This window comes from Trichosurus vulpecula, chromosome 3 (assembly GCF_011100635.1).
Source record: "Trichosurus vulpecula isolate mTriVul1 chromosome 3, mTriVul1.pri, whole genome shotgun sequence".
NCBI classification, from domain to species: domain Eukaryota; kingdom Metazoa; phylum Chordata; class Mammalia; order Diprotodontia; family Phalangeridae; genus Trichosurus; species Trichosurus vulpecula.
This window is the reverse complement of record NC_050575.1, coordinates 432,498,245-432,518,964: the sequence shown is the minus strand read 5'-3', so window position 1 is coordinate 432,518,964 and position 20,720 is coordinate 432,498,245. Positions and strand designations below refer to the sequence as shown.

The following is a 20,720-nucleotide window of genomic DNA, read 5'->3' as shown; positions in this document are numbered from 1 at the left end:
GCTCAGCATCGTGCCAAGCACCATGCTATGTAACATCATTAACCCATGGATAAAAGCATCTACAGAATTCAAACTAAAAACTGAGACATGGGGATTGGTTGACAGCGGCCTCATTCAAGTTTGCTCAAAATCTGAATCTGGGCTATGTATCCTATACCCAGGGACAAATCCCAGAGGAAGCCCTCAGGTGTCTGCCAATGGCAGCTCACAAGATGAAACCAAGCAATGGGGGCAGTGTGGTCTGAGGGAGCTGGGAGGCCTGGCTTCCTGCCCTGCTCCCCATACTCACAAGGTGTGCAATCCAAAGCCCCCAAGTGCCCCGTCTCCTTGTGTGTAAAATGGAGCTGGCCGCCATCTTGCCCCCTGCACCTTGCACAGCCGGTGTGAGGAAAGTGGATGTGAATCTTCAAGCTTCATCCCACCGTGGGCAGCCCCCAGAGGCAGTGCAGGCTCACCCCTTTTCTGCCCTACATCCATCCTGTTTGAGCCACCCCGCCCTCGACCCAGTAACCAGACAGAGCCGCCCGTCATAGATGGATCCAATTTTTATTCTTTGTAAAGTGCTTAAAACGCAAAGAACAAGCTCTTCAGAAACGTTAACTGCAACAAGGAAGACAAACAGTGAAGCAAAAGAACGTCTGCCCTCTTCTCTCGTCCTCCTGACACCTCCCAACTGGGGCCAGGGGCAAAAAAGACAACATAGAAAACTTGGGGTTCAATGTGGAAACCTGGGGCTTGGCGGTAGCCTGGCAAGGCTGGGGTCCTTTTCTCCTTGGCTCTGCCCCAAGAAGGGGCCAGCCCTCCCCCCCACCTCCCCGAGATCTGCAGGCTCAGGGGAGGGGAGGTGATCAGGGCTCTGAAGGACTGGATGGGGTTTTCAAGAGAGGCTGAGGGAAGGCAGAGGGCACTGCTTTCTACCTCCAGGGACTCATCCCCACATCAAGACTGCCCCCCAAAACCACACACGAGTGCACATACATGCACGTGCGCACACAAACATGTGCACATGCGCACACACACACACCCAGGTTTCTCCTCTCTCTGATGACACAGACCTCCAAAGACAGACTCAAGCCCTACCAGGAGCAGCCTTCCCCACCCACCTCAGCCTGCCAGGCCAGAAAGGGGCCCAAGCTCTCACCCATCAAAGCTGCCGCATGCACCTGTCCAGAGGGTCAGATGGGTGGGAGTAGGGCAGACGGCTGAGGTCAGGCCCCAGGGGCTGCCAGGCCAAGGGGGAACATGGGACACAGGACAAATGCTTACTCTTTAAAGTGCAACAAAGCCCAGTTAACTAAGGCAGCTGGGTGGGGAGGGTGGGAATAGCAGCTTGGCTGGGTGGGGAGGGGGAGAGGGCCAAGACCTTTCCTCCCCCAAGTGCAGCGTCCCAGCGCCTCCAATGAGACGATTTGGCCAGGAGAGGAGGAGGGAGGCAGGGGTAGGCCAGCAGTAACTGGGAGGGGAAAGAAGGGGGGCACCCAGCTCAGAACAAGCCTCAGGGACATTGAGCTGCTTATTAATTCACAGAGTGAAGTGGGAAATGGGGGATGGTGTCAAACATTACTACCCCCTGCCCCAATTCTGGTTTCCTGGGCCTGAGAACTCACTCACGGAGCTGGCCAGCCATCCCAGGGCTGCCTCCCTATGCCCCCCCACTCTGCCCCTCCCATCTTCTCACACTCGGCTCAAGGTTGGGGAGGTGAGCCAGAGGTGCCCAGAGCAGCGCAGGCAGATGGCCAGGCCAGGGGTGGCAAGGAGGCTCTGCCCCCTCTTCTCTTCAGCAGGGAGGAGTGGGGTGCTGGGTGGAAAAAGCCCATCATGGAAAGGCAGGCGGGGCAGGTGGACCTCAGTCCAGACCCCTGCCTGGGCCCCTCCCCACAAGGCACATTTTACATTTTAATGATTTTTGTCTAAGTACAAACCCCGCTGGGCTGCAGAGTTTTGGCATCTGAATGGGTAAGCAGAGAACAGAGAAGCTTTTAAACATTAAAACCCAAACAGATCCAAGAAGAACCCCAGAGACAGGAAGCCTGGGATCAGATAAAGACAGGGGTGTAGGGATGGGGGGGTGTTACTCTTTAGGAGAAACAACAGAACCCAAATCCTTCTCCTGAATAAAATAAGCTGAAGACCCAGAGCACACCCATCATCCACAGCTCCATCTCCACCTCCCCCCAGACTGAACTGTAGGGCCTCACAGTCACACACACAAACTCACACACACATACACACAGGACAGGGGCAGGGATGCACAGCTGCCTGGTGCTCACATTTTGGCAGCTTGTTTCCCAGGAGGTAACACTGGCAGTAACGTTAGGGCAGCGGGGTGGGAGAAGAGCAGTTCTAGCTGGGGTAGGGGTAGGAATGACTAGGTTCAGACAGGGATAGGGAGTACCACTACCTCCCAGGTAGCAACTCCCCCCCTTAACTACCCCGTGCTGACCTTGGAAGACTCTACAGCACCACCGAGCTCCAGCAGGCCTCCCCACTGTCCCAGATCTGTTCCTGGCAGCAGGGGGAGCTCTGAGGAGAGCAGAAATAGGGTTCCCTTCAGGGCCCTGGCTCCTCCCCTGCCAGAAAAGGCCCAGATTCCCCTACAAGGCCCCAAAATTCCATGAACTCTTGGCTGGGAAGACTGCCAGCCTGCGGGGGTGTGCGTGTGTGTGTGTGTGCGCGTGTGTGCGTGTGTGTGTGTATGTGAGCCCTCAGGGAAGGGACAAGGGAGGGGGCTATTTGGGGGCCCGGGGCCCCGGCGGGATCTGCAGCAGCGTCGGGGACGTCTCCATGATGCGCACCAGTAGCTGGTCAATGTAGCTTTCCAACTCATGCACGTGTTCGTCACGGCGGCTCAGTTCCCGCTCACGCTGCAGGAGCAGGGCGATAAGCTCGTCGTGGGTCAGGTGGTAGTACTTGGCAGACTGGTCTGGCTGTCCGGGGTCCTGATGAGAAGCAGAGCAGAGGGCTGAGCAATGGCGCTCAGGCCCACCAGACAATGAATGTCCCTGGCCTCAGAGGGCCTCTGTTCTGAGGGGGCCAGTGGGGGAGACAGGGAGCTGGAACAGCCACAAACAGAGTGGGCAGGCACCGTACAATGTACACAGGACACAAATGCCACAGCCAGCAAACATCTGCCAACAAGGCACAGGGCATCAGACACGAGGGTCTGCGAGCAGGGGCTCTGTGTGCCCCTCAGCCCAAATGCAGAGCCGACAGGGCTCTGGGAATGAGGATCAGGGGACCAAAGGGGAAGACGGCTTCAAGCTTGATGCCTGAGATGCCACTACTGGCCCAGGGGCTCCCAGCCAGAAGAAGAAGGTTGCCAGGCACAGTCAGGGCAGGATTGGGGCACAACTCCCTGTCCCAAAAGGTTCCCTTCCAGTCCAACCTGCTCACCTTCAGCTTCACCTTGGACTCTGCTATCTGGTCAGTCTGGGGGACCACAGGTGGAATGCTCCCTGAGGTGACCGTCTTGAGTTTCTCCAACCCACTGGTCAGGGCTGAGCTCAGACTGGAGCGAGGTGGCTTCTTGTCGACGGCCCCTTCTGGGGGGGCTGAGCTGAGAGGCTTCACGGGGTGGGGGCTGGGGAGACAAGAGGAGAACCGTCAGACAGTAGCTTTGATGGGATGAATTTCAGAGGCTCTCTGATCCCCTCCATACCTGAACCAGAACCCTCATGATAATATTCAGCCTTAGCCCGAAGCCCGCCCCAGACAGCCCCTTCTTCCTCACACTTAGCCTAAAGCTGCTTTTTGGCAATGGGCACCCAGGCCCCTGATTCTGCCTTCTGGGGCAGAACTCACACAGGACAGGGCTTCAAATGCCTCAGGCAGTCTGTCCCATCCCCTAAGCCTTCTTTGCTCCAGACTAGACACACCCAAGGCCCCCAAACCATCCTCATAAGGCCCTTCATCCCCCTGGGGGCCCTGTTCAGGATACTCTCCTTCCTCAAATGTGGTCTTCCGCAGGGAAATCACAATAAAAGCAAAGACATTATCTGAGGTAGAAGGAGGCAGTCAGGTTTTAAAACTGTTCTGAGATAATACAAATAAAACATTTTGGGGGAGGAAAAGACTTCAGGACCTTTCGGAAACACAATCATCATATCTCAGAAGGGACCTCAGTAGTACATCACACCTATCAGACTGGCTAATGGGACAAAACAGGAAAATGATAAATGTTGGAGAAGATGTGAGAAAGTTGGAACACTAATTCACTGTTGGTGGAGTTGTGAGCTGATCCAACCATTGAGCAATTTGGAATTATGCCCAAAGGATTATAAAAATGTGCATACCCTTTGACCCAGCAATACCACTTCTAGGGCTATATCCCAAAGAGATCACAAAAAGGGGAAAAGGACCCACATGTATAGCAGCTCTTTTTGTGGTGGCAAAGAATTGGAAATCAAGGGGACGCCCACCAACTGGGGAATGGCTGAACAAGTTGTGGTATATGAATGTAATGGAATACTATTGTGCCAAAAGAAATGAGGAGCAGACAGACTTCAGAAAAACCTAGGAAGACTTATATGAACTGATGCTGACTGAAATGAGCAGAACCAGGAGAACACTGTACACAGTAACACCCACAGTGTGCGAGGGATGTAAAATAATTCCAAAGGACTCGTGATGGAAAATGCCATCCACATCCAGAGAAAGAACTATGGAGTCTGAATGCAGACCGAAGCAGATGATTTTCTTTTTTTGTTTTGTTTTTTTCTTTCTCATGGTTTCTCCCATTCATTATAATTCTTTTATACAACATGACTAATGTGAAAATATGTTTAACAGGAATGCGTATGTATATGGGGAGGGCGGAGTAGAAAATTTAAAACTTATGGAACTGAATGTTGAAAACTAAAAATAAATAAATTAATAATAATAAAAAAGGGACCTCAGGGGCATTTAACCATGTGTTTAAAACAACAATGAAGTTAAATTCGACAAACATTTACTAAGAACCTGCAATTGGGTGTGAACTAACTGGAACAAGAGAATTTGGACAGATTCTCCTTTTGTGACAGCAGTGGTCATGGGTGTGTGCTTCTACTGACACGAGGCAGACTGAGAACTTCTGATCTTGACCACACGAAGCCAGATCGAGCCGATCCCCCCCACCTTTAATTTGTGCTCTGGATTTTGTACCATGTGCGTGTTTCATTGCTTCATTTGTAACTGTGTGGTTCTTAAGAACAGATATTATTCTAGGGATAAATGCAGAAGTTACAGCTTTCAAAGAGCACACTTCAGTGACTGTCAAAGATATTGCACTGGCTGCTGGTGTGGGGAAAGCAAGCTTTTCAAGGATCATCAAAGCCCTCAATAAGGTAGGATTGGGTGCACAAGGCCCAAAGGAAAATATGGTTCAAAATGAAAAAGAAACTATTGTTTGGAAATGAACTAATTCTCAGGAAACAAAGGACCTGATAGCTGGGAGACATGTTACTCATTCTGTTAGAGTACAATGACCCAGGTTTTTAAAACCCAAAGAACAGTGAGAAAACCAGTTTTAAGAACAAGTTGCTGACCGTTGCTATGAAGAAAAAATACTTGTCAGATCCAAAATACTAAAGGCTGGAAAAAGGTGATTGTTACTGATGAACCTGGCTTTTTTATTCAAAGCTCTATACCAAAAACAACAATCCAAGAGAAACCCAAGTGAACTTAGTTCTAAAATCTGGGTAAGTTCATTGTAAGACATCAGGCCACTTCCCCCCAAAAACGTATGGGGAGGTTTTTTTGGTTTTGCCTCCAGTGGGTCCTTGTGGTTTGGTGATGAAAAATTAAGGGATATGGCTCAGACTCTTGTGAATTCAATGCCAAATCATGCTTTTGTTTTTTAAAAAGTGATTGCAACAAAGAGATATAACGCATAATAAAAAAAATTAAAGACGTAAAATGTTGTAACTTTTACTATAAAAGTCAATAATTTAAATATTTTACTTTGTAACAAGGATATGCCCCACCCCCTTCTCTTTTCTGACTCTGTCTCACCCAGATTATTGCAATAGTGCTAGGGAGCCTGCCAGCCTCAAGTCTCTCCCCACCCCAGCCTATCCTCCACTCAGCTACCAGTTCCAATCACAGGGTTCCCTGTCGCCTCCAGGATCAAACACAAAATGCTATTTCTGCATTCAAAGGCTTTCATAACCTGCCTCTCTCTCACACACCTTCCCAGGATTCTTATCCCTTAGCCCATCCCACCTCACATCTTCCACCATCTCTTTGCTGCTCCCATCTGTTGGCTGGGCATTTTCATTAGCTGCCCCCCTCTTCTCTTCTTCCTGGCTTCCTTCCATGGGGAAGCCTCTTCCAAACCCTCTTAATGCTAGGGTCTTCCCTCTGTTGCTTATCCCCACTGCATCCTGTGTATACCCTGTCTTACAGGGCTCTTTGCATGTTGCCTCCCCCACAAGGATGCAAACTCCTTGAGGGTGGGGACCTTTGCCTTTCTTTGTATCCTAAGTGCTTAGCACAGTGCCTAGCAAATGTTTAGTTGGTTTTTTTGGCTGTGTCCAACTCTTCAAGACCCCATTTGGGGGTTTTCTTGGCAAAGATACAGGAGTGGTTTGCCATTTCCGTTTCCAGCTCATTTTACAGATAAGGAAACTGAGGCAAAGCAGCTTAAGTGACTTGCCCAGGGTCACACAGCCAGTAAGTGTCTGAGGCCAGATTAGAACTCAGGAAAATGAGTCTTCCTGACTCCAGGCTAAGTGCTCTATCTATTGTGCCAAAAATAGTAGGCAATTAATAATTGCTAGCTGCCTGACAAACAAATCTAATCCAGAGAGGCAGCCTCATATGCTAGATAGAGAACAAGACTTAGAGTTAGGAAGCCCTGGGTTCAAGTCCCCCATCTGACACAAAGTGGCCATTTGATTCTAGGCAAACCACTTAACCCCTCAATGCTCCAAAGCAACCCCTTGTCCCAAAACCTGGGGTATGCAGCCAAAGTAGGCCGCAGCAGGAAATGTCTATCTCTAACCATTTTCATTTTTAAAAAAAGAGGGAAAACAGATCAGTGAATTACGCGTGCAGTTAAAAAACCCAGAAAGCCAACAAGCCAAACGGAGGAGCCGAGCTGCCTGTGTGCGGTGTGTGTGCTGGATGCCATGGAGATGAGCAACAGCAGAAGCAGGGGAAGAACTCCAAGAGAAGAAGCAAGAATAAAAGCAGCCGCCAGGCCTCAGATGCCCCAAGTTCAGGAATGAACAATCAACCTCCGAGGCACCAAGGAAGCATGGTGGGACAGGATGGGTAACAAAGGGTCCTCAGCTCATACAGACCAAAGATCTAGACTATAAGGAGGCTGGAGGGGCTGTCCACCCCGGCCCTCTGAGGCCCAAAGAACTTAGAGCATCTTAGCTCTGAGCTGGGGCCTCCTAGGCTGCCTGGTGCAACTCCCTGATTTTACACGTGGGGAAAAGGAGGGCAGCTACAGAGCACCAGAGTGCACAGAGCACCAGGCCTAGAGTCAGCAAGACTCATCTTTCTAAGCTCAAATCTGGCCTTGGACACTTACTCGCTGTGTGACCCTGGGCAAGTCACCAAACACTCCAGCAGAAAACCCCAAATGGGGTCACAGAATCAGACACAACTGTACAACCAAAAAAAAGGTCCTTCCTGGGCTGAAGACCCACAGCACGTTCCCACAGCAGACCATCATCTGTACTAAAGGAGAAAGTAGGAGAGGAGGCTGGGGCCAGGCGCTGAAGTGGGGCCGTGACCGGCCCAGGGAACACAGGTAACTAACCTTAGGGCTCAGAATGTCTCATGAGTCTGCAGTCGCTCCCAGCACAGCCTCCATACCCTCCCCTGCCTCCTCGGCAAGATGCAGACGTGACATCTGCCCTGGTTAGCCCACAGGGTGGGGCACGTATCAAGTGAAATGACTGGCACTCCCGTCCTGGCAGAGACCAGCCAGCTCGTGCCCTCAAGGAGCTTCCCTTCTCTCAGGGTAGATGGGGGGAACAAGACATCCGTAGATGAGGAAGAAAGGAAAGGCAATCTTAGTCACTAACAGCTGGAGGAACAATTCAGAGGGGGAGGTACCAAGGGTTTGGCTCATCACCATTTTAGAGATGAGGAAATGGAGGCATGGGGAACTTGGCCAAGGCCATGGCTGATCCGTGTATGAGACAAGAGGCCAGCCCAGGTGCATCCGGACTCCAAGGCCAAGGCTCTTCCCACTAGGCCACCCTGCCTGCCTAGGATGTACTGAAACCAGAAGGCCTCCTTCTTAACCCTTGGCTGAGGCTGAAACACACAAAACACATGTTTTTTGGGTACTCAGAAGTACACGAGCAAATGATTCCATTTTAATTTCACCAAGAAAACTAATGACAATATTACTTAAACTAACCTACTTAAGCTAACTGTGGCTACGTCACCCCCAGAGGCAGGCTCTCCGGAAGGGGGGAGAAACAGAGCAGGAGACACCTTTAAGGGTAATCTGAATTAGTAACAGCTTCTCTTTCATTATCTTAAGTCTAGACAACCAACAAAAACAGTAAAACTCTGATCTGTGGCATTTAGCAGATTTCCAATTTCTGATGGTAAATGCTCCCACTGAAAATTTGACAATTTGTTTCCTCGAGCCAGTTTGAGCCGGCTCCAGCACAGCCCTGGGTACATATCACTTCACTCTGTTTGCCTCAGTTTTTTCATCAGTAAAATGAGCTGGAGAAGGAAATGGCCAAACCACTTCAGGGTCTCTGCCAAGAAACCCCCAAAGGGGGTCACAGAGAGCCAGATACGACTGAAATGACTAGACAACAACTGGACTGAGGCAGAGTGTCCTAATGGTTAGAGCTGCGTTCAAGCCCCACTTCAGCCGTGGCTCAGTGCTCCAGGCAGCTCCTCACCCAGGAGAGCCAATGAAATCGTAGCTCTTGGCCCCGTCCTTACTAGACTTCGAGGACCAGGGAATGATGCCAATACGGCCTCCCTGCATTTGAGGCTCTTGTTTTTAAATGGTGTGAACTCAGCTGCTCCCCAGGAGACTCAAGACACAAGGGAAATGTGAGGAACTCTCCAAAACTCCTGGATGCCTGGCCTCTGCCAAAGGCTTCCAGTGAGCTGGATTCAGGACGGGCTCAGTGACTGGGTCCAGAAGCCCTTCATGGTCCAACAGCACCTTGGCAGAAATCACCAGAGCCTCCAGGGGCTTATCAATGACAATAAACGCCTATGGACAGCAAGCTTATTTAATCTGCAGATGACATTAAGACTAAATCTGCCCTGATCCAAAAAGCTCCTCCACACACACCACAAGACTGGGCCGAATCTAACGGAGGGAAAAAGCAAGTCTTACATGGGTTCAAATAATCATCTCATGGGCACCAGATGACAGTTTGTCTGAAGAATATTGGACTTTACAGGCCAATCACCCAATCTGAGGCAGTGATAGGATGTGGCAGCTAAACATGTTTGCCCAAGCCCGGGCAGCACTCAGACTACATCTGGAGGACTTGGAGTTCTCTTCTGGGCCTCCTGTTTTAGAAGGGACACTGAGAAGCTGCAGAGCACACAGGGAAAGCACCCTAGGATCTGGAGGGACCTTGAAATGAAGTCCTGGAGGATCAGGAAAGGAACTGGGCACAAAGACCCAGCCTGAGAAGGCTCGGGGGCATATGAAGGGCTCTCCAGCAGAGGAGTAATGCCCTGAGGACAGAGTCAGAAGCAAAGAGGAGAATTTGCACAGGGGATAGTGAAGCTCTGTGTCAGGAAAACAACAATAACCAGCATTTATGCCACACTTCAAGGTTTGCCAAACACTTTACAGACACGAGCTCGCCTGGTCCTCACACCAGCCCTGGAAAGTGTGTGGGGGGGGGGCTGCAATTATTAGCCCCATTCTACAGACAAGGAAATTGAGACTGAGAGGTACTGATTCTTCAGGTTCACCCAGCTACAAGTGTCTGCGGCTCTCTACCAGGTCGCTCTCAGAAGCAACAGGGCTCCCTGGCTCACTGTAGGACAACAACCAACTGAAAACCAACTTCCATCCAAACGGCACCAAGGCGCCACCCAGCGACCATCGCCTAAACTGCAGCCATGGCGGCAGAAGCCCAGGCAGTGATGGAGAGAGGTTTTAGAGAAAGGAAGCCTGCAGTTCGAATTCTGACTGCCACGTACTATCTGTACCATCTGTGTGACCCTGGACAAGTCTTCTTTTCTTCCCTTCTCTCAGTCTCATTTTCTTCCTCGGTGAAACGAGGGCATTAGAACAAATGCTACCTAAATTCTATGCCTAGGACAGACCCTGCAAAACCAAAGACCATCAACTCCAGTGGAAGGAGGCAGAACTGTCCAGGGTTTGCCTCTGATGAGGCTTCAGAGTCACCTGCAATGCTAAATGGCAACGTCACCCCATTCAGTGAACTTGGGGGGCTCCCCATCACCTCTGGGACTGACTATAAACCCTTCTCAAATCAGGGCCCTTCAGGAGTCGCCCACGTCTGGGCGCTCTGGCCTCCTGGCTGCTCCACAAACAAGACCCTCCATGTCTGGGCTCTCCCTGCCCTCTTCGCAGCCCTCTTAACCATCCTGCTTTCTGTCAGCTGGTGAGCTCCTTACTAAAAGCCTTCCTTTGTTTCCCTAGCAGACCATCAGTGAAAGCTTACTGACTGACATACTGATTTCTATCACACTACAGTAGAAAGAGGGTCCCCAGGGTGGCTAGATGGCACCACAGTGCACAGAGCATCGGGCTTCAAGTCAGAAAGACCTGCCCAAAGGTGACCCCGGGCAAGTCACTTCTCCCTGTTTGCCTCAGTTTCCTCATCTGTAAATGAGATGGAGAAGGAAATGGCAAACACTCCAATATCTTACCAAGAAAACCCAAATGGGGTCACAAAGAGTCAGACACAACTAAAAGACTGAACAACTGAATGGTGGAAGAGCAAGCTAGATTTGGAGTCCTCTGGTTTCCTATGACTTTCCCATGATACTATTCGCAAACTTCAAAGTGACTCATTTAAAGCTGAGAGGGAGCCTCAACATCATGTTGTCCAACCTTTCATTTTATGGGGCTGATGGGACTTGCCAAAGCCCTCCAGGTAATAAATGGCTCCTTCCCGTTCCAGCTCATGGAGCCTCCATCCTCCCCGCCTTCAAAGTGACGGGATTGGGTAGGATGGGGTCCAAGCATCCTCCTGGCTCCACATCTAGGACCATCCCACGTGTCATTACTGACTTCATTTTACAGCCAAGGACACAAAGGCTCTGAGAGATCTGATGGCCTGCCCTCAGTCATCTAGCTACCGAGGGCCTGAGGCAAGGTGTGGACTCAGATGCCGGGCCCAGGGCTCTGTTCACCCCACACTGCACCTCATCTTCATTTTGAAAGATGACGTCAGAATGGGCGATTTTATCTCTTCTTCCTTTTCACTTCTCTCTAGTTGAGAAGGAAGAGGGAGAGAGAAAAAGGATCTTGGCTCTTCTAACCCGACTCTCTGGACTTTTCCACCTGCCTTCTCAGGGCGCAGATGTGCCCCTCTCCATGGCCTCCTCTGACTGGCAAGTTCCTCTAGGGAACCTCCTTTTGAGGGAGGACCCATATCAGTCATGCTGATTTCTATCTGGGCTCAGCGCTTGACTCTCCAGACCATTCCAACTTGCCTTCCTTAGCCTCTTGGCCTTGTTTACTGGTTTATTTTTGTGCCCTAATGTGGTTGGAGTGGCCACAGTTGGTCCAGATGTGGCTAGCATCACAGTACCTTCCCTCCTCCCTTTGGGTGGTCTTCCCTCAGTAAGCCCCTCAAGGGAAGCCTTTGCCGGTCAACTGGCTAACCCAGGCTCCACACGATGCCTGGAACAGAGAAAGTACTGACTACTTTAACTTTTATCTAAGGAAGCCCAATTAGCAATGGAAGAAGTCGGGCAGAGGGGCCTCTAACAACATCATCTGGACTAAGCATGGCACCAGGTTGGTTGGTCCTAGCCCCACCCTGTATGGCCTCAAAGCAGTCACCTTCAGGCTGGTCACCCTGCGCCAGTCTCTCTTTTCATCCACCAGAACCTCATCTGTCCTAACTCACAAACCTCCAGGGACTCCCTCTGACCTGCAGGATCAAACAGATGCCCCAAGCTTCCACAGCCTGGACTCCTCCTACCTTTCCAGTCTTTACATCTTACTTTGTTACACACACTCCACCTACCAACTCTTGCCTCTTCCACAGCTGGTCCCCATGCCTGGAATGCTCTCACTGCTCAGCTAATAGGCAGGAAGCCTCTCCAGTTCCCCATCCGCTACTGCTGTCCCTCTAAGATTTACACCATCTCTATCTTGTTTACACACAGCTGTTTACAGGTTATCTCCTCACTGGACTGTGAACTCCCTGAAGGCAGGGACTGCTTTTCACTTTCCTTGCATTGCATTCCTTGCATTAGTGCAGTGCCTGAGACACAGAAACACCTGACTGGCTAATTAAAATGGGGATCCTATCTCCTCTCCCTCAGGGCTAGCATACGGACCAAACAAAATGGTACCTGTCGGTGGGTCAGCTAGCATTTCTGAAGCACGTGCCAGGCACTGGACTAAGCACTGGGGATACGACAAAAGGAAAAAGAAAAGCCTCTGTACTCTAGGAGCTCATGGTCTAATAGGAAAGACAACATGCAAAATCTACATGCAAACAAGCTGCAGACAGGACAAACCAGGAGCAGTCTTGGTGGGAGGGTTCTAGAATGAATTAACCATCAGATTTTTTTGGTTTTGGTCTGAATCTCTAACTTCGTCAGTGTATGGGAATGCCCACGTGCCAACCTCTCCCAAGGCACTTCAGAACTCGCCTTGTAAGGAAGGAAGGCCTGAGGTCCTAAGAAGTTGGCTCAGGGCTCCCAAGCCACTCGTTATGCTTCCTGAACCTGAAGCCAGGCCTTCCTGCCTGTAAAGCTAGCTCCCCTCCCATCACACCATGATTCCTCTGCCATGGATGTAGGAATGTAATTAGTCAGATATTCAAATGAAAGGAACCCTAAAGATCAATTCAGCCCAACAGACCACAGATAACAGGGATCCCTCCCATTTCTGACATCCCGCCTGGAGGCTCAGAGATTCATAATCCTATAAGCTGGAAAGGGGTTTCAGGAGGCGTTGCAACTAACCCCCAGCCCATTTCCAAACTGTACAGCCCAACCTCTTCCCCCTCCCACCAGAACCTGAGCCACACCCTGGCATCCCAGAACCTGGCCCCAGGCCCCTCCCCCCACCTCTCCCCACCTTCTCTTCCCCCAGAGGAGCATAAGCTGCCTGAAGGCAGTGCTTATATGTAAATGCATGTGCCTGGCCCATGTATGAGCTTAATAAATGCCTTTTCTTCCATCCATTTGTACAGGTGAGGACACTCAGAGGGGAGAGAGAAAATCTTACAAGGATTCACTGAAAGACAGAGCCACCACTCCACTAAGGAAAAAAAAAGTCAGGTGGAACAGCATCGCCATCTATTGGGCTTCTACGGCATTGCTCCTATAAATCCCAAGTATTTGTTATCTGCCTTGGACACTGCCCCGTATTATCTGTCGTGTCAATCCACTGAAGGCCCCAACCTCCCCTCTCCGACAAGGCCACTGGAGGTCCCTCCCACCCAGGCAGCACTGCCCGGGGCTGGATCAGCCACACCCTACCCCTTCCCCAAGGCCTCTACTCCCAGTGATGACAGAGACCACTCTTCCTCTCTCTGGGCTACCACTTTGGATTCTGGTCCCTCCCCCCTCCAATCCATGCTTCCTCTACTCTAGTTGGACCAACTACAGACTCATCCCCCTCGGACTGTTCTGGGCCGGGCTCTGTCCAGCCCTCAAGGTTCCTACTCTTGGCACACACATATGACCCCTGTCTAGCGCAGCCCCCTCACTTTATATAGGCCCAGAGAACGCCCTAGATCTGCCTAGGAGCCCCATCCCCCCTTCCCCTCACCTGGTGCCATTCTGGCTCGAAGGCTCCTCAGCTGGTCGTGTCTCCAGGGGCAGAAGCGCAAGCAGGGTGGCAGGGGTCTCGATGCCCCACTGCGGGCTCGAGGAGCCCTCGATGGGTGAGGGGAACTCGAAGGGGCCTCGGGTTGCGGGGAAGTCCACCAGGGCCGGGGTGGAGAAGGATAAGGGCCGGCTTCCATGCAGAGAGAGGGATTCTTGGCCAGGCTTCCTGCTCACATTAGTGGCTGGGCATGGAGAAGGGAGAGGGGGAGGGAGGGGAGGAGCAGGGGAGGGGTCCTGAGGGGCCACGAGTCCTAGGCTGGGAGATTCTGGAGAAGCTTCATCCCCCGCAGAAAGCAAGGCTGGAAGGACGGTGGAGGTTGGGCTCCCGTGAGGTAAGGAGGGGCTCAAGGTGCCATCATCATCATCATCAGAACCCCAGAAAGGATCTTTCTCCAAACCAGAAGTCGCCAGGGGACGAACGGGCTCAGGTTTATCTTGGAGGATCCCTGATATGCCAAGGAATTGAGACTCTGCTTCTTGAACTGCCCAGAAATGCTGACTCTGGCCAGTTGTGTTCTCTGACGTGAGTGTTGGGGAAGGGACCTCCAGGACAGCTGGTGGAGAATTGGGCCCAGGGACCAGGGGAACTGCGTCCCAGCAGCTGACAGAGCCCCCTTCCAAAGCACGTTGGTCTGGACTGTCTGCAGAGGGGCAGATCGCAAGCTCTTCCAGGCCAAATGCACCCCCCTCCATCTTATCCTGGTGGCTGAGAGCCGAGAGGCCTGGGAAGATGTCTTCGACACACGGTTCTGTCCCTTTTCTGCTCAGTTCCTCTGGGCTCATTTCTTTCTCTTCATTCTGGGAATTCGAGGGTGTGAAAAGGCGTGGTGGTTTGGGTGGGGGTGTCCCAGGCTCTAGTGCAGGGGACCCCTCTTCTTTGTCAGAAGGTAGTGAGAAGACATCTCTGCCCACGTCTCCCGGAAAGTCTGGATGTGGCCCTGGGGATCCTGGCTCCTGAAGGCTGGGTGGTTCATCTAGAACCCCCCAAAGGTTCTCTTCTTGCTCCCAGCTTCTCTTTGGGATGGGAGGGGGGCTCTTAGACTTAGGAGGGATGTTTACCACCTCTGATGACCAGAGATCAGTAATTACATTCAACTCTTGGAAAAAGTGGCTTCCCACACTCCCGGGCTCTTCTTCAGGCTCCTTGGATGCTCGGGGGCTAGGCGGCCTCTCCTGCTCAATGCTCTCTCCTCTGAGGGCACTGGGACAAGCAAACTCGGTGGCTGCTGGGTCTTGGTCTGCCTTCTGAGGCTGGGAGAGGGCCTCTCCCTCTTCTGGCTCCTGGCTCGATGAGGGCCATTTGGCTGACAAGGACCGGCTGGGTCCTTGGAACACAGGGTAATCCCAGCCAACAGAAGTCACACTCCAGCCATCAAAACTCGGGGGTCCAGCAACCTCGAGTGCCGATGCTGAGCCTTGTCCCCCACTCGCAGGATCTTCTCGAGACGCTGCTGTCTCCGCGTCATCATCACCGGTCCAGGGCGCTCCCAAGGCCCCCATCTCTGCAGCTGGGGCCGAGAGTCCATGCCCAGCATCGGGGGGCAGCCTGCTGGTGGCAAAGGCGTTGAAGGTGTCATCCCACTCCGGCAGGGAGGGCGCAGTGGGGGCCGCTACCAGCGAGCCACTGGGGAGAGAGCGAGCAGGTGAAGCACACTTTAACGCTTTGTCCGCCACGAGCTCCTCAAAGAAGGGATTGCTCTGCAGGGAGGGGAGGAACGGGTTGGTGGATCCCAGACATCTGGGGGAGGGGGCGGGGAGGGGGGCAAAGGCAGAGGCAGCAGCAGCGGGTGCCAAGAGGTTAGTGCTTAGCATGCGAGCAGCGGCAGCAGGGGGGGAGCAAGGGAGGCTGCCCGGAGGAGGCGGCGCAGGCGCATCTGGGCCAGGTTCTACCTGAGGAGACACGTCCAGGCTGCGGAAGGAGACAAAATCATGGGCCTCCTGGTTAATGTCTGGTCCTGCTGCAGACCCACCCCTACCAACGAGCGTGCATACACACGTGCACACACTCACAGGCACGTGCACACACATGCAAACGCAAACACAAACACACACAAACACACACTCTTGGGTACACGACAAGGTCAGAGCTGTGGGGAGCAGAGTATGGACCCAAACGTGCTCCAAACCCCTCCAGGACCCAGGGCCCAGACAGAGAAAACAATCTGGCTCGACAGGAAAGGCAGGTTGAGCCAGGAGAGAAGGCCCATTAAGGCCAGGCCAGGCCAGACTTTGCTTAAGATCTGATTCTATGGTGAAGCAGTGGGATCTCTGATGTCCACAAATCAGCATTAATGAAATGATTAGTAAGTAGAAGGCACTACAGCTGGGGGCCTGGGGATGGCAGCAGGAAAGAGCACTCTACCCCCCAACACAGGGCATACACAGAGCAGCGATGGTCCTGGTCCCCAAAGCAGCACCTCTACCCAGGGCTGGGCCAGGAGCGCTTGAGGGGGACAGAGGGGGCAGTGCTGGACATCCCCCTCCCCACCAGGCCAAGGACGGCCCAGAAGCACAGGGCTATCACAGGACTGCAGCATGCATTTAGGTTCCTGAGATGGAAGAAGCTGTGACCCCAGGGCCTCTGGTAAAGGATCCAATTCTACAGAACCAAGCTCAGACATTCCCAAAAGGCATCTGCTTTCCCACCCAGCCCTTTCACCATGGGGTGACCTCTTCTGTCTGAATCCTGGGAAGAAACTCCCCCTCTGTCCATGCAGGGCCTGCTCTGCAGCTTTGAGACCTTCTGTCAAACTGCCCAAACAGATTCAAATGCAATCAGGAAATGTCTGAGCCACTAGAAACATAACACAACGTGGAAGTGTGAATTTGTGTGGTCCTTCCATCTGAGTCTGCCAGAGACTGAGAGTAGGAGGAACCAAGGTGGGTCAGCACCAAAGCTCAGGGAGAGCTCCCTGCCTGTCATTCGCACACAGAACACAAGCAGCTATGCCCATCGTGGGAGAAGCAGCACAGATTAGGGGATGGAGGCCTGGTCTGAGAGGCCTCTAACACCCAATGGCCTTCATCTCCCAGTGCCCAGGCTCCCCTAAGGCCATCCCAGTCTGCAAACCCAGTGATGTCACAGGCCACCCCTCCACTCCATACACTCATGGCACTTTCCACCCCCTAGTGGCCCAGATTCCTACAGCTGTGTTTCAATATAATTGGTTTCCTTTGTAATCTATGCATATTTTTATGCATTGAAAAACACTGTTCTGAGAGAGGGTTAACAGGATGGGGCTGGGGCACAAAATGAAGAGCACCTGGGCTAGAGAAGTCAGAGGACAGAGATGGAGGAATCCAGACCTCATATGGTCTAATCCCCTCACTTTGTAGAGGAAACTGAGGCCCAGGTTTACAAAGTAGTTTTATTACGACCACCTTGTATTATTATCCCTACTTTATAGATAAGAAAACTAAAGGTAAAGTGAGTTTCCCAGTCAAGTCAACCCAGGGTTACCCCGAAGTCATAGACTCTGGGGCTGTGGTCTGGGCTCTGACCATCACTGGCTGGGGTGGCCTGGGTACCTCCTCTGAACCCTGCCCAGGCTCTTAACCTCAGGTCCATCAACTTGGGCTGTGATTTAAAACAATTCTGATGACTGTACTAGTAACCCTTGGTCTTTTATGCTTTGGAAATGATCTTTCTGGGAAGGGTCCAGAGGCTTCCTAGCCTGCCTGAGCCCTGGCCCAGCTGGAAGAGACCTCAAGGATGTCATAACCAAGACCCACCCCCCCACTGGACAGATGGGAGGGCCAGCATCACAAAGACCTGGGTCCTGATCCCACCTCCGACACTGACTAGCTGCGTGTCCAAGCCGTAGACCCCTCCCCAAACTATTCTGAACCCCCAAGACCTGAGAAAGGCCTAAAACGTGGTATGGCCAATCAGGAGAGACATTTTGGCCCACTCTGAGCTTAGCCTACCATAATGCTTTGCATGTTCTGGCATAACAGACATGCTTTGCTTTGCTCTCTGAGTGAACTCAAAATGCCCCTTCCCGTGTCAGCAACCACAAAGCTAGATGAAGCTGACCAGGAGGATTCTTCTGTTTACAACCACTAAGGACGAGACATCCTGACACAGACACTATCTTGAATAATGGGACTTCTATGTTTTCTTATGTTATATTATGTCATGTTAATGGTAAAAAATATATATATAGACATCCTGGATCTATAATTTCAATTGACACCTTGACATTCTCCTATCTTACTGTATTTAAGAAATTCCTTTCTCCTATCATGGCTAACCATATGGAAACTATAGTTTTTGCTGACACGGTCATCCTGGGGGGTAGGGAGGGCCAGGGTGAGAGGGGATTGCTCTGAAGATCTAAGGTCTCGTTGGTCTATCCTTGGGTTCATTGTCTTAAAATGAGCTCCCATTCCTACCTAGATATGCACACCCTGCAAGGAAACACTCCCAGGGAGCCTAATTCTGTTTGTCTTTCTTAAGAACAAACTTAGTAATGGTTGACAGGGCAAGTCACTGTCCCACTGGCCTGTTTTCTGAGCTGTGGCCTCCAGGGTCCCTGCTAGAGCCCAGGGAGGCCCAAAGGGCCGGCTGGAGTGGAGTTTGACATCTAAGTGACCACTATTTTGATTGGGCCTTCTTAAGAGAACAGAGAAGGCTAGGGGGGAGTGACCCGGAGTGCCCCCTCACAACAGCTTAGATGAGGTACTGGGGCAAGACTTGGCCACCCACTCCTTGGAGTTGTCAGAGAAGTGCTCTGGAAGCCTCCCAGACACCTGGATGGATCCAAGGGTCCCAGGGTAAGGAGTGGATCAGACACTTCTCCACTGTTCCCTCAGTATTGGTGCTGGGGGAAGGAGAAGCTGGGGACAGGTCAGGGATTTGGCTTCTCTAAAAGGGCGGCTTCTGGTCCTTTCCCAGCTTCTTTCCCAGCCAAGCACAAAGCACAGAACTCTCTTATCTACTGGGGGAGAGGGGGCTGACGGAGGGAGAAGGCAGGGTATCAGAATTTTCAAGCTGGGGGAGACCTTTGAGGTCATTTGGCCCAACCCTGAAGAAGCTGGAGCAAGCCTTGACCCCAGCCCCACTCCCCACCCTGCCTCAGCCTGGCTCCAGCCTCAGCCCTCAGGGTAGGGACCTCCCCCTCCCCAGTCAGCCCCTTCTCTCCCCACCCATGCCCCCACGCAGGTGCTGCCCCTGCTTGGTCAGGGGGCTGGGCCCACACTCTCTTCCCTCACTTGACCTCACAGAGCCCCCTCCTTACCTTTGGTGCCACTCTCCCAGCCCATGAATGAGTCACCAGTTTGGGGAAGGGGGTGGGAGTGCAGGGCAGGGCCACATACCAGTGAGGAGGGAAGGACAAGGAAGATGAGCTACAGCATAGCCTCGTCAGCGCCAGTCCAGCCCCACCCCACCAGGAGATGCACACAAGGCCGTTTCTATGGCATCAAGAGCTGGCGCCCTGGGAGGGCTCCCTGAAGGCTCCATCCTGCCCATTCCCCTGCCTCCGAGGGCAGAACCTAACTGGTCCCAGGCTCCCCAACTGCAAACTTCCCTGTCATTAGTTTGGTGCAACTCTGCTAATGGCTCCCCGGGTGACCCTGAGGGCTGGACTTGGGCGTCACAAAGGCCTCAGACATTTAGTGGCTGTAGGGCCCTCTTGGAGCCTCTGCCCTAGGCTGCAACCAGCTGCCCTGGATCCCCTCTGGGCCCTGGCCATTTTGTACCCAGATCCCTAAACCCACCTCCAGGCCCCCACTGCCCGTCTTCCCCCTCCCAGGGACAGAGCTGCCAAATAAATCTTCCTAAAATCCCATCGACCCCCTACCCCAGGATCTAATGGCTCCCAATTACCCCAAGATTCCCAAGACTCAGCCCGGTATCCACGGCCTCTCCAAACCCATCTCTGGCTTCCCTCTACACCTCACTCCTACCTCCAAGTCCCAGTCAATCCACCCTTCCTTCAGAGTGCAGCCCAAGTTCATGAGGCTGTGCCCCGATCCCCCAACACATTGCCTTCCAGAGCCAGAACAATGACTAGTCCCCATGGTAAGCTGGTGCCTGCCACCCTCAGAGTGAGGGGCCTTCCCTTCCCCCCCCCCCCACTGCCTCACTTCTCACAGGCTCACAGATCCAAAGTTTAAAGGACCTTGAGGCCCCTGAGTCCAACTCCACTTCATCTTACCACAGAGAAAACCCAGCCAGTGGGGATCTAAGACAGGATTCATACTTGGGGCTTCCTGGCTCCAGTTGTAGCGCTGCTTCCAGCACCTGACCTGGCTAAGTCTAGGCCATCTCCCAGGGCCCTCTGTCTCTCCTCAGTTTTTCAGGATCAGTGCAGCAACAGAGACCAAGCTCAAGACTCACCTCTACCCAACTTCCAAGAAAACAGTCTCTGGTCCCAGAATACTTCTTCTCCCCCGACTCCTTTCCCCGCTAACATGCCCACCAGGCCCTCCCCATCTTCTCGCCTTAGCCTGAGCCTCCAGCCCCATTAGTTCTCCTCTGAACGTGGGGGCCACAGCTTAGGCCCCCAAAGCAGCACCCAAGATGTCAGCTTTCTGCCCAGAGTGGGCAAGGAGCAGGGCACAGAGGCTCATCAGCATCCACAAGGCTTTTCATCATTGTCTCCCAACACATCCTCCCCACTCCTTCCCAAGTGAGAGGTCAGAGCACCTTCCTCACACCCATGTTCCCCACACCCCCAACCCCCAATCCCCTACACACACACACACACACACACACACACACACACACACACACAGCA

General features: G+C 52.5%; 1 protein-coding gene across 3 annotated transcripts in view; it reads right to left on the bottom strand.

The window, feature by feature from the left end:
- Positions 1–527: 527 nt before the first annotated feature.
- RAB11FIP5 (RAB11 family interacting protein 5) overlaps positions 528–20,720 on the bottom strand; it is a 54,487-nt gene continuing 34,294 nt past the window's right edge. For 2 of the 3 annotated variants that reach the window (XM_036750701.1, XM_036750702.1), the window contains exons 4-6: positions 13,919–15,601; positions 3,394–3,580; positions 528–2,939 (exon numbers count right to left, since the gene is read on the bottom strand). In XM_036750701.1, the coding sequence (XP_036606596.1) occupies positions 2,730–2,939; positions 3,394–3,580; positions 13,919–15,601 (2,080 nt within the window). In that variant the 3' untranslated portion in view covers positions 528–2,729. The remainder of the gene's footprint in view (positions 2,940–3,393; positions 3,581–13,918; positions 15,602–20,720) is intronic. The other variant, XM_036750703.1, reaches the window with a different exon arrangement.